Source organism: Dermacentor silvarum, chromosome 1 (genome assembly GCF_013339745.2).
Source record: "Dermacentor silvarum isolate Dsil-2018 chromosome 1, BIME_Dsil_1.4, whole genome shotgun sequence".
In the NCBI taxonomy this organism is placed as follows: domain Eukaryota; kingdom Metazoa; phylum Arthropoda; class Arachnida; order Ixodida; family Ixodidae; genus Dermacentor; species Dermacentor silvarum.
In genome coordinates this window covers 358,145,968-358,159,981 of record NC_051154.1, presented here as the reverse complement: position 1 = coordinate 358,159,981, position 14,014 = coordinate 358,145,968, and the positions used below count along the sequence as shown (strand labels likewise).

The 14,014-nt window shown below is 46.7% G+C and overlaps 1 protein-coding gene across 1 annotated transcript; it reads left to right on the top strand.

Moving 5' to 3' along the window:
• Positions 1 to 218: 218 nt before the first annotated feature.
• LOC125943484 (hemicentin-1-like) lies at positions 219 to 13,779 on the top strand. Its single transcript, XM_049662825.1, has 5 exons — positions 219 to 432; positions 6,332 to 6,510; positions 10,254 to 10,326; positions 12,205 to 12,349; positions 13,722 to 13,779. The coding sequence occupies exons 1-5, from the start codon at positions 231 to 233 to the stop codon at positions 13,777 to 13,779; spliced, it is 657 nt and encodes a 218-aa protein (XP_049518782.1). The 5' UTR covers positions 219 to 230.
• The last annotated feature ends 235 nt before the right edge of the window (positions 13,780 to 14,014 follow it).

Below are 14,014 nucleotides of genomic sequence, written 5' to 3'. Positions count from 1 at the left end.
ACCGCCCAGAGAAAAATTCTGGGTGCGCTAATGGACTTACTACTAAAATGTGTCTATAGACAGCCCCATATAGAGTCTAAAAACAGCCAAATAAACACCAATATAAGAAAGCGAGGTGGTTCACACAAAACGTCTACAGGCAATCCGTAGGTATAGTTCTTTTTGCAAGTGATCCATGTATTGCTGAGCACGCGCCTTTCCCAGGTAAGGAACTGGTTGCCGGTGCTGACATGGACGTGGCCCTGGATTTGGAGAACGCGCTGGCTGTTCTGGTGAGGGCGCCTGCGGCCGGACGCTGGCAGCTGCGCGTCTCCAGCGCTGACGGCAGCCACACCGTTCGTGCTACGGGTGTCAGCGAGGCTGGATTTCGGCACGGCTTCTCGCGGCAGCCCAGTGACAGTTTGCGGCACACGCATCGGACACCGCTCAGTGGTAAGCGTGCGGCGAGTCAATGATCATTATTGACTTGAGGCGGAAGGAGCGCGATCAAGTTGGGGACGCGGACGCACTCTATGAATGTCAAAATCAATGGTTTCGATGCCCATGTTGGACACCAGTTACTAGAAGTAACTAGGAGTAGAATTCTGGACACGAAGAACGAATGTCTGCCGTGACCACGATCTGGTAACAGTAATCGAAATGGCGTTTCTAGCTAATGCCTAATAAAAGAGGTCATAAGCTTGACTTCATGGGGGGAAAAACAGAAACTCGAAAAACGCATCCTATAGATACGCAGTAAGCTGAGCGCGCACACAACGCAGGCACTATCGCTGTATTTTGCGGCTGCAGTTTTCTTCCAAACACGTGCAAACTTTGAGCTTTTGAATGGTATTAAATCAGCGCAGTTTGCATCTTGTGGAATCATCTCATCAGCAAATTATAATAAAAAGTTGAGTGCTATAACCACTATAAATAGATTAGGTATTGATCTTTCATTTATTTCACAAAAAGTCTTTTATAAGTCGATAACATTGTTTGACAGCCGCAATTTTCAAAGCATATGAACGAATGTTTCGAAATCTTATGGATATAAACATAAGTGAATCAACCGTCCCTCGTGCATACGGCGCCTGATTTTGCGCTCCCTGAAAGAAAGTAAGCTCGTTCAATAACTACATTGGTCAGTTGTGTCTTCACCGTGTCACTGCCTGACTTCATAGAGCGGTTGATAAAACATTATCTGCCTCACTGCTGTCGTCGCCACGGTAATTAATTCCTTTTTTTTTCCTTCCGAGTTTTTGCAATCTTATCAGTGACGACTACAATGCACAGTGTGGTGTCGAAGTCCGAATACGGTATTAACTGCTCCAAATTTTGTACCGCCGACACTGCAGAGACGCCCAAACGTCTCATTTTTGAACCACTTGGCTTTGTCAATCAACGATGCTCCACTGATTGTAATGTGATATTCCACTGAAATAATTTTTATTCTTAACTGAGCGAGGACGGAAATGTCCGCAGACTTCATCAGTCCCAAACATTGCGCCCCGTATAGGGCGCCTACGCGTTTGGCCAGCTTTCATGAGCACAACTATCGCGATGTGGCTGTAGACTCTTGGCTACCCAAGTAGGCGTTTCATTGGTACTACTTCTGGGTAAACCGACCGCCTATCAAAGATGACTTCTTCCGTCCGAAGAAGTCATCTGCCTCAAACATCTCCCTCATCTTCCGCCTTCAATGCATGCAGCCGCTTTGAGCACTCACTGACGCAGCGAAAGGTCATATGATGCACGCATCACAAAAATACCACCTCCAGGCCTACTAAACTGGTCTGAACCTAAAGATAATCTTATGGCAGGCACTATCGGCCATTCCCGTGAAGGTGTAACTGCCAGTGGAGCATTACACTCGCGGACAGCTTTCTGTGGCCATGAAAGTTAACCTTGTGGGGCGGACCTTCAGTGCACGTGTAACAGCGCCAAGTAGTCCGGACGGATGGACGGCCGGACGGATGCATTGAGGAAGGAAAAATATAGGAGGGAGCATACCGCACCGCGATTATCACGGACGGACGGACGGACGCCCGTCCGTCCGTCGATCCGTACGTCCGTCCGTGGATGGATGGATGGATGGATGGATGGACGGACGGACGGACGGACGGACGGACGGACGGACGGACGGATGGATGGATGGATGGATGGATGCATGCATGCATGCTATGAGCGTCCCCTGGATGGACGGACGGACGGATGGATGGACGGATGGGCGGACGGACGGACGGACGGACGGACGGACGGATGCATGCATGCATGCTATGAGCGTCCCCTTTGAAACGGAATGGTGGGTTGCGCCACCAATCTCTTATTCTTTTGCCTAATGTCCTACCTTTATTTTTGAGAAAACACACAAATACAAAGAATTCCAAGCATCAGACTTTTTGAACCATTACGGGGAACTCTGTTTCTGTACGTCTCCATTGTTTGTGGTCTCCCTACTTTTCTTCCACCAAACCTCCAACCGCCTCTTGGTAATCTTTATAGCGGACATGTTTACGTTCCCCCTGCTATCCCTGAATCCAAGGGCTTCAAGGAGATCAGAAGAGCCTAGACTGGCAGGCGGGTAGAATTCTTCACATTATAATAAAACATCTTCCATCGTTTCCCAAGCACGTGGGTCTTCGTTCTTGGTGTACCTCGCTTTATAACTACGCGTTCTAAGGTATCCTGATCTCGCTTCGAAAAGTAAGTAGCTTCACTTTGAGTTATCATAAATGGTTTCTTTCCCGATTTCGTTTTTTCGTTTGAGGTAGTTATTCATAGCAGGTTTCTTTTAAATTGCCGCCACCCATGACATTGTCTTGCAGCCTCTCTCACTTTGCGTTTGACGTTCTTTGTTGCCGTGTTGCTGACCATATCGGTGGCATACTTGCTGGTAAGCTTCCTAGTTCTTTTCCTTCACTGTGAGTCAATGTTTTGCCTGTACAAATACCTGAACACCCCCCCCCCCTCTTGCACCCCATCTACTTTCTTCCATAATCCTCAGTCGTTCTTCAAAATCAGTTTTACTCTCAGTCTACCTTACTTCAAAATTTGTCCAGCCGATATCACCCTGCACTGCTTCATTAGTAGTCTTCCCGTAAGCGCCCAACGCGAGGCGTCCCACTGAGCTTTGGTTGCCATCGAGTCCTGATTGGACCCCTGACTTCAAGCAAACAACCACATTTCCAAATGTAAGCCCTGGAACCAATACACTTTTCCACACACCCCGGAGCACCTCGTACCTATTGTATCCCCATAGCGCTCTGTGCTTCATTATGGCCGCATTTTTCTTCCCTTTTACTATTATTGTTTTTTCCTGTGTCTCCAGATATCTATTGCCTTCGTTTATCTATATACCAAGGTATTTGTATTCTTTTACCCGAAGTATTTCCTGGTCCTGTATCAACACTGTCTGTTCCCTGTTTTCATTGAATACCATAAAACCAGATTTTTTAACGCAAAATTTTAATCCTGAATTCTCACATTCTTCTGCGCCGATAACAGCCAGACGTTGCATGTCACTTTGCTTGTTAGCAAGCAACGCAATGTCGTCCGCATAAAATAAACCTGGAAGCTGCTGCACAACTATTGTGCCGTCTCGTTTGTATGAGAGGTTAAACCCAATATTGATTCCTTCTAGCGCCCTTTCCATCTTTACCATGCACATAATAAGCAGCAGCGGGGATAAAAGGCAAGCCTGTATCAGTCCCTTCTTGATATAAACTTTATGCTCGCTCGTCATCCCTTCCCATTCAACGCAAACGGTATTTTCTCGGTAAATCTCCCTCAACAGCGGTACACAGGCGTTGTCTATACTAGAGCACTGCACGGGCTCGGGCTTACCCGAAAGCCCGGGCCCGGCCCGGCCCGTGGGCCGGGCCGGGCCGGGTAGAGGAGTTTTTTCACGGGCTCGGGCCGGGCTCGGGCACGGCGTGTGCTTTTTGACCCGGGCCCGGGCCGGGCTCGGGTTCTTAGACGCGGGCCCGGGCCGGGCTCGGGCTTTCTGCGAGTTATTCTCGGGCTTCTCAACTCTGAAAAACATGTATTTTTCGGTGCTCGGGCCGGGTTCGGGCCGGTTTCGAGTCGGGCTCGGGCCGGGCTCGGGCTTAAGGTAAAGGGGTGGCGGGCCGGGCCGGGCCCCGGTCTCGCCATAAAAGTTTTGATCGGGCTCGGGCGGGCCGCCCAATGTACAAACGGGCCCGGGCCGGGCCCGGGCCGCAAAAATCGGCCCGTGCAGTGCTCTAGTCTATACCTTCCAGATTATCCCACAAAATGTTGCGGTCTACGTTGTCATACGCTCCGGTAATGTCTAAAAAAGCCATATATAACGGTCTCCTTTCTTCTCTGGGTATTTCAATACGCTCAGTAAGGACAAATAAGTTGTCATCTAGATGCTTACGGATTCTCAAACCATTCTGAAGTTCTCCCAATATGCCATTATTGTCTACCCCTGCTTGCAGCTTCAATTTAATCGCCTGCATTGCTAACCTGCATATTACCGATGTAATGGCCGTCAATGTTCTATACGAGTGAATTCTACCTTTTTACCCTTGCGTCTATAAATTAAATTTATTCTACTTTGTCGCCGACTGTCTGGTAGCGTTTGACAGCGTCGCCGTACCAGCGCTTTCGGTTTCTCGGAAAAGACGCAGCTTGCACGTGCGACGGTTTCTCGTTAGCCCAGACGCGGAAGGAAAAAACCGTAAATTAAGCAACCTTTTACACTCAATTGTGTGTTTTGTCTTGTTTTGCTGTCGTAAACAAGGTCTTCCCCTTGTTTACAGTTTTCTCCTGCCCAGCTTAGTTTTCTCCTGCCCAGCTTGCCCAACAAGTTTTCTCCTGCCCAGCTTAAGATGACGCGGAGGAAAGTGTGGGACTTTTTTCAGAAGGGCTCTTGTGCGTGCTTTGCCTTGGTATAGCTTTACCTTCATTGCCGCAGAAAGTTGTCCGCGAGTATAGATCGCTGAATTTACATTCATATAGAAAGTGAACATGACGGTCAATTCGTATGTGTTTTTGAAGTAAATCTCTCTTTGCTTACACATTGCCTTAGCGCTATAATTAAATAAATAATAGATTGTGGCATTGCCGTTGAATGGCACATCAACTTAGATAAAATGCCGGAGTATAAAAAAGCGGCAGTCACTTTCTCTTGTACATTGGTTGTGGGAAGGCTAATGGCCAGTTAACTTAATTTCTGATGGCGCATTCAAGCGCCCACTGTTTGCTGCCTTCTGTTTTGTGTGTGTGTGGTTTTCTTTCCCTTTTTCTTGTTTTTTTTTCTTTTTCTCTCTAACCTGTCGCATCCATTTACCCCTCCCCCGATACAGGGCAGCCAACCGGAGATTATTTCTGGTTAGCCTCCCTGTCTTTCCTTTACCTTTCTCTCTCTCTCTTGCTTACCTGCCTTTTACAGCGATGCTGTTAAGCGCAAGATTCCCCAGGATCGTGACCGCGTGCAGAAAAAACTATCATCATCAGCATTGGCTCGAGCATCGTCTTCTTCCGCAGCTGGCTTGTGGCGCCCCTCGGTTTGCGCTCTTGCCGTTGGATGCCGAGCTCTTGCCGTTGGTGCCGAGCTCGAGCGCGTGCTCGGCACGCGCAGATGGCGAACGTAGACCGACCGGCGTGTACAATTTCGGCTCCATGTGCGTGTGGTTTGGCTCCACGTGCGTGGGCGTTTCCCGCCAGTTGTGCCTTAGCACAGGTGTGAAAACAGATGACTAACATGACTGGTAGGCCATGACATCAATATCATCACATACTCGTCAGTTACGTCACGCTGAACGATAATAAAATCACATGTGGCGCATACCCGCATTGGAAATGCGGATTCGAGCCAAGGACAAGAAAGAAAGAAATAAAGAAAGAGGGAAGCAAAGAAACGAAAAAAGAGAGAAATAAAGAAAGGAAGAAAGAAGGTAAGAAAGAAATCGCATGTGGCTCATACCCGCGTTGAATATGTCGGTATGAGCCACCGAGAGTAGGAGCGGGAGAGATCTCGCAGGATCCTGACGCTGCCATGCAGTGTGCCGCGGCTATGAACGCTGTGGCTCATACGCTAGTCGAATACGACGGGGCGGACTTGGCGCAGTAAACGCACTAAGCGGCCATCACACCGGGCAAAAACAAGACGCCGGTGTCCTTGCTCTTTCACGGACATGCCGAAGACGCTCAATATAATCAATAATGATAATACATAAATTCACTATAGCAATATTCACTACAGCAGACCTTCCATAGTCACAGCTTCGCTGGCTTCCATCTTCACAGTAGCGGAAAGTCTCTGGATTTTTTTGTGTGTGTTACACCAACGCCCTGTAGAGCTGATGTCTATTTCTTTCTGAATCAGGCAGCCCTACGTACGTCCTGGTGAATGGCACCGGCACCACGGTGCTCAAAGAACTCCACCTGGTCAACGTCCGAGGTGACCAGCTCGCTAAGCTGTCCCTTAACCCAGTGTCACGCCGAATGACCCTCTACAACGCAAGCGGCACGTTCGTTCCTCCAGACGACTTCTTCTACCTCAAGGTAAGTTGATCTATTTTCGCTAGAGCGATTTTGTTGTTTTAGTTTCATAACTAAATTGATTGGTCGAACACTTCCATAACACTGACTCCGAATGTCAGTGGGCCCACCTAGACGAGGCTGCAGTGTAGAGACGCTGGAGCTGATGCACTTGCGTACTCTAAAATGGCACACTGAACAAGGAGCACACTTTAATTGTAGAATTAAGGGTAGCGTGCGGGCGATATACAACGCCACCAGAACGTTAGCAAACAACTAACTACAGCGTCGTTAGCGGACGCAAAGCGTCCACGAACGTGGGCCCCAATTCACAAATACTTCTTACGCTAGAATTTTTCGTAAGAAAGAATGTTAACCAATCCGGATGCGAGACATATCATTAGTGAAGGCGGCCAGCCAATGCATAGCCAACTTACGAAAGAAAAGCTTTGTGAATATGGCTCGTGATTTCTCACGCCCGCAAATAAGCTTACTGCTCAGTGCATGTTGGTGTTTGTCTCTTGCTTGTTTGAGCTTAATTTTCTGACACTGTTTTTTGCATAGCTTGAGGCGTTCCCGTCGGAACTGCTGAACAAAATTGGATAATATGTTTCAATTCAAGCAGAATCACGGTGCGGAACTTAGTTATAGCGAATATCCTCTTGCAGGGCGCGTTTGCGCGTAGTCGCATTTATATACCTTATCTGTTTAGAGGATAATATGAACGCAATGATGAGGAATCGTTCGTATGTTTCAATAATTCTGCTTGCCTCACTGATTAGTTGTCCCGATGATTCGCCAATATTAGAATTATCTCTAGTATGTACCTGCGCGCACTGTATTTAACGGGTGTAATGTAGTCTTATAACGTAAAAAATTTGTGCCGATATGCAGTACCACGTCAGTGAAACACTATATTTGGTGCAGCGTCACCATCGATTCAATTACCTCACAGTAAAAGCTTAAGTTAGGCACATCATAACGAGCTTCTAATTGCCACTATGACCACCAACAAGCCAATAGCGAGAATGTTCCGAGGCGAGTACTTTTTTTGAAATTGTATGGGAAAGGAAGTTTGATTCTTGTTCGTTTACTATTTTAGGAGTTTGTTTAGCACCAAGTGTTGACCGCGAGCTACCCTATATATAAATGACCCTTATTGTCAATGTTAAATAGTGCAACTATGCAGATTTCTGTCAGTTTTGATGATTGCTCAGCGTAAAATGTCTGGCCTTAGAGTGTGAACTGGCTATACGTTTATTGTCAGCTTGTGCGGCTATTCGTTGTAACACTGCATCATTAAAAACACAAAATGATAGCATTAGCCCAGCTCTCGCTCGGCGCGAAAGCCCAAGCTTTACTCATTAGGGTTAGATGCTTATTTTGTCTTCGTTAAATTAGGCCACGGACGCATGCATCTTGTGACATCAACTAGCACATTGACATGATTAGTGCATTGACATGATTTGATACATAGCACCAATTTTCTTATAAAAGCGAGCGCTTGAGCACGCTGTATCAGTTTTCCTTCGGATCACAGATGCAGGAATGAAACGCGAGAATACTCGTCAACGTTAACGCAGTCCTTCGCTTGCGTCAAGTGGCATAGCAACAAGCTGCTTATATCAGCGACAGCTCACCAGCGTCCCCCCCACATTGTTCTTTTGTAGCAGCTAGCACTTCGAAATACTATGTAACAATCCACCACATCCGAGATCAGCCCACATTCCCCACACTCTTTTCCTGGTGGCAGCTAATGCTTTGTGACGGTATGTGACATTGTACCGCCTTGGAAATCGTCGTATAGCAGACGAGGCTCTGACGCTCCTTAACCGGAGTACAATAAACCAGTCATGATGCCGTCGCCGTAATACTTTCGTCGTCGCCATTAGTGTCACCTTGCTTCTGCCGTCACACACACGCTCGCGTCCCACACAAACAGGTCGGTCTGTCTCGTAATGCTTTGCAGAACATCAAACAATGCGGGTTTCTTGGAATAGTATCGGTTCGCACAGCGCGTGCAGCCTGCATAATTTTTCTTCTCTCTCCTTCTCCTCGTCTTTTATTCCTATCTCCTCCTTCCTCCGCGCAGGGCGGCCAACTAGTTGCATTTCATTCCTTTTCTTTTTCACTTCTCTCCATCTCTCGCTCTCTTTATAGAAATGTTATACGACTTTACATTATGCGTGATACATGGTTTAAGGACTGTAACGCTCATCATGGATGGTTAGTTGTCATAGCTTAAACACTTCTTTTCTTGTAATTATTATTCCGAAAACAATGCAATATTAGAAATTAGAGGCTGAATGAAGCTGATCGTTGCAATACATTAAAATTTGCATGGCAATTTAGGTTACAGGATTTTTATGTAACGTTTAATACATTTATTAAACGTTACATAAAGATCATGCAACCTAAATTACCATACAGTACCCGCCGCGGTGGCTCAGTTATAGCTAAGGCGTTGTGCTGCGGAGCACGAGGTCTCGGGATCGAATCCCGGCCGTGGTGGCCGCATTTCGATGGAGGCGAAATGCAAAAATGCCCTTGTGCTTGCGTTCTAGTGCATGTTAATGAACCCCAGGTGGTCAAAATTAATCCGGAGCCCTCCACTACGGCGTTCCTCATAATCATACCTGGTTTTGGCACGTAAAACCCCAGTAAGGAAAAGTTTATTACAGTATGCCTTTATTCATGGCCTCATTGGTGTTCCTGCAGTGCAGAAAGCCAAGAACTGATTAAAATAAAAATAAAAGGCTCCAACGTGGTCATCCATTCCGAGCGTTCAAGTAGCAAACCAGAAAGATGTTAAAAGCCAGAAGGGTGAGGTTTAGGAAATTCCAGTTGCTCTTCACACTCTCTATGCAGTAGGAAGCTATGTAATGGCAGTGTCCACAGGACTTCCCTGTTGTATTTTTCTCATGAGCCACTACGTCTTGAAATTTTGAAAAGCCGCAATGAACACGGAATTATGGGATGAACATGATACGTTGAGCGTATCACCTTGCGTACAGACAATATTTCTTTACTCTCACCCCCGCGTTTACAGTAAGCTCACTTATTCTTGACCTATTCACTATCTGTTGGCACGGCCAGCACAAGGACTTCATATTTGATGACGGCGTAGCTGACGATAAAGCCCTGCCGACCGAGAACTAGTGCTAAGCATGCGAGAAGAAAGGGCTCATTGCTATCTTAACCATTCATACCGCCTGAGCCTGCAGTTGCCGGCAAAAAATGGTTAATTGCCACCTACAAACAATGCACATTATGGTTTATAATAAAAGGTGCTAAGGGGAGATTCGAGCCGGTAGCCAGAAAACATTTCTTGCACTAAATGCCATCCTCCACAGGCGCAATATTTCTGTAGTTGCCATACCGATTAGTATCTTGAGTGACGAGCTCTCGAACGCTGGTCAAGTTTTCTTACGTCACAGCGGTTGTGTAAGTACGTGTCTGAGGCGTCTGTGCTATCCTTATGATCTTAGTGTGCGAATTTTACGCCTCTAACATTCGTAATGGGCACCTCTCCGACTTAAGCACTGCAAGCTCGTTGACAGACGTTTTGTTCCTGCCATTATATTTTGGCAGGTAATGGTAAACGCAGATTGGAGGCGTACGGGGTTACAATGATAGCGAAGTGGAAGGTCTATGTTCAGCGGAAGGCATGACCACACCAACTAGTGCTCAACTTTAATCCTTCGCACCAGATACTTCAGTCGGTACAAGGGTCAATATGAACCCCTCGCATATTGTTCTACTCCAAGGTTGTCGGCACGGACAACGCAGGCTACCCTGTAAACCGGCTCACTCCTACGGCAATCAAGGCTGAGCCTCCAGGTAAGATCTACTTTCCTTCTATCAGCCCAAGGTTAGTAGACCTGCTAATAATGGGTGTTGGTAGATACAAGTTCCACGGCCGTACAAGTTCGTCCATGGCATGTTGGTACCGACCTCGTGAAATGACCTGGTATGCAAAACTGCGCGACTACCTTGTGATGGCAGATGATCTAGGTGGCCTCGCAATTGCTGTCCATGTCTTCTGTGTTACCCATATTCCTGGCAGTGACCATCTATCTTTTAATTCAGCACCAATTAGCCAAGAATCAAGACCATTTAGAGTTTCATTTGTTGCTTGGGGCGGCTGTTAACGAAACCTGCTCACTCAAAACAAGTCACAGAGTCACAAAACAAGTCATACAATTTGCGATTGAAAGCAACATCACTGGTGCGCAGAGCTTCCGACTAAATTAATATAGATATTGTCACTACGGCGTCCCCTTATAGGCGGCACTACAGCGTCCCTTATAGTGTGTGTGTGTCTGTGTGTGTGTGTGTGTGCGTGCGTGCGTGTGTGTGTGTGTGTGTGTGCGTGCGTGCGCGTGCGGATGCGTCCGTGCGTGTGTGTGTGTGTGTGTTTCTTTTTTATACAAAAGCCATTTTTGCAAAGGTTACAATGAATGACCTTCGAACATGGCAAGCATGACCGCCAGCTACAATGCTTACAGCATAGCACAGAAATAATTTAGTGTACGGTTCAGTTTGCTCTGCTAACGTACTTTAGTCTCACATGAACGGAAGCGACAATACGTGCTTTTATCTCAGTCACGACGAGATAGCAGATGTGTGTTGACAGTAGTTGCGGTATTTCAAGAAGTACTGAGACATCAATTTTGCCTCGCGCTTTTCTTCATTTTTATTAGATAACTGCCTACGCCTTAAACACTGTATGATTCAATTCGTTGAACATGCAATGTATAATTAATTACGAAAATGCCTGCCAAGTAGAGCCCGGTTTGCTTCTTACGTCACAGGAGACAGACGTGTTCTTCACGTGGCGTATACCTCGGACTACGAACGCGCTGGTTGGTCATCCCGTTGCAGAGGTTGTACACAACCCTGTGAGTGCTCGCTGGAGCGTATTATGTACTCGTCGGCGTATACACGAGAGATAGAGTGGGAAGTGTGCTGAGCGTTTAGTGTTCCTCTGTCGGGGTCCGAGAAAAGCGGCCGCTAAAGACAAGGCTTGTTTCAGACCAAATACAGAGTACCGCCGAGTGAAGTCCTCGGCCAAAAAAATATCCAATGTGGCGGCGCGCGCACCCTGCTTCTGGCGACACCGTCACGCCGTGGCTTGCGAGCATCATCGCACCGGGATCGCCGATGTGCGCTTCAGCATTTTGTTGATACCACGAGGCCTCCATCCTCCGATATCTGTGACTTTAGGAAGGGCCCTGCACAAGACGCTTTGAGATGGGACGCCGCGCGCCACTTAGAACTGGTTGAAGTAAACGATAGATGTATGGATGAATGGGCGAGAGCACGCGACTAGCGTGGTCGTTTCCTTTGTCTCGGCTGGAACCGGGTGCTCAGGCGAAAGCCTGCAGCCCGGTGTCACAAACGTGTTTGCCCGAAGAGCATGCGCAGAACTCGTGAAAAAAAATCTATTCTACCACGAGGATCTCGTTATCATGCACAAGGATATCGACTGAGCCCACCCCATAGTTTTGTTAGTAGTGACAGTGATGACAGTATTATTATTATTATTATTATTATTATTATTATTATTATTATTATTATTATTATTATTATTATTATTATTATTATTATCACATCATTCACAGAGGATACCAGTCTTGTTGGATTGGTAAATTTCTTCGACAATTTGGGCCGAAAGCCATATCATGCTGATGCATGGACGCTTCTATCCCTCTCAAGACGTTCCAGAGGTGGCTACTCGCCAGAAGGTACTTGCCGCGGCCGGAGTGAACGTCACGCTTCGCTGCTCCCTTCGCTCACTGCTGCCCGCAGTGGTACATTGGCTCAAGGATGGCACTCCACTGGCTGGTCCACAGCGTTTCCGGTAAGCCTTGGTATTGCCGTCTATGCATTCCAGCAGAACGTGACACAGGCTTGCGCTCGATTTCCCAGATTTGAACTACCAATAGCGAAAAAGAAAAAAAAGCATCATTATTGGTCTAGCCCAATTTTTCCGTTAATGAAGTGATTTTTGTCGCAATTGCATTCCTTTAATATTGTTGTTTTCATACTGACATTTTTTTCGTCGTATGTTCAGCGCAAACGTGTTTCAAGTGAACGCCAATCACCAAGATATTTAACTTGTAAATAAATGCAGTGTGCTCTGGTTTATTAGATTCTGTTACTGTCATTTCAAGCCGCACACACTGTGCTTTGCCCGAGCACAGTATATGATGGTATTTTATGAAGGAATACGTCTCGCTTACGTTTCCTGAGCATTTCGCCTTATGCATGTTCTCAAAAAATACACTTCTGTCAACCATGCAACAATGCATCCGACTTGGGAATTTTAAATATTCGCAAGCTCCCTCCGAAACCGGCTGGCGCTGTGAACCATATGGCTACACAGAGCAAGAACAAAAAGCCGATCGTGGCGCTTGCTGAAGCTATACTATAGACGGAGGCGGCGACATTATCTCTGTGCATGTTTAAGACATTAATATCAGACGTACATGCGAATGGAGTTTGATGCGTTTGGCTGTTTAGCCCGTCTTAGGTGTGGTCCGTGGTCGTAAGCTGCTGGTTGTTGATGTTCGGAGGTTGGTGGTGGTTGGACTTCAAACCGCAAATACAAAGGCGCTGATGCAGAGGTTGCATGCTTTCGCGGAAGCGAGTTGTGCGGCTCGTTCGGCGCAGAACCGGGAGCTTTGGAGCGTCTGTAGCCTTAGAGGCCGTCTTGAAGCTCTCGGTCTATACTACCTCCTCAGATGCACTGGTTCTGTTCTCTGCGGAATTAAGCAATCAAACAGAAACCTAAATATTCTTTCTGCAATAAATATATACGCGTTCAAATGCGCCATTCCAAAGCGAATAACTTGCTTGAAGCGTGCGGCTATTCGCTTATGTTGACAATCATCTGAGGGTTTCTGTGCACAATGTTATGACACCGTTTCATGGAAACGCTGCACGAATGGTGCGATTATACAGAGTGGCTTCTGAAACATGGGATAAAAAAATGTCATCACTTTAGCGATTCCTCTGGTTCTGAGTATATTTGCTGCAATAGTCGCTGGCACTCAGCTGAGCGGACATGCAACCTTTTCAAGAAAGACTTCTTTGCGTAGCACACAACGTCAACCTAGTCCGCTACGGTATTGCCGATTGTGACCTACGAAATACATACATAGAAGTAACTATTTACTGACCCGACACGATGTTGTTTATTTGCTTTTTGCACCTGGCACCTTTTTGCGCAGGAACACATCTGCTGCTGCTACACAAAACGTAGTCACATCTACACAGACGACACCGTAACAGAGTCTTCTGCTATAACTTTTGTGGATTCCGTTAACAGGTACCACAACTTCCACGAAGCTTAGCCACAACACTATTATCATTGCCACGGAGCTGGCTACAGTGCCATGTATACCTTTAACTTACATCTTAAAGCAGCCAGTGAGCTCCTGGGTGACCTTTACTGATTTACGTGCTCCTCTCCATAGTCGCCATGCGCCAAGTACCTATAACCAGCTTATCAACGATACTATCT

Bases quoted from the DNA above. Each gene is read 5' to 3' on its own strand.
- LOC125943484 (XM_049662825.1), top strand. From the start codon at position 231: ATGGACGTGGCCCTGGATTTGGAGAACGCGCTGGCTGTTCTGGTGAGG. The intron at 433-6,331 runs GTAAGCGTGCGG...TTTCTGAATCAG, and splicing joins GCATCGGACACCGCTCAGTG to GCAGCCCTACGTACGTCCTG. The intron at 10,327-12,204 runs GTAAGATCTACT...ATCCCTCTCAAG, and splicing joins AATCAAGGCTGAGCCTCCAG to ACGTTCCAGAGGTGGCTACT.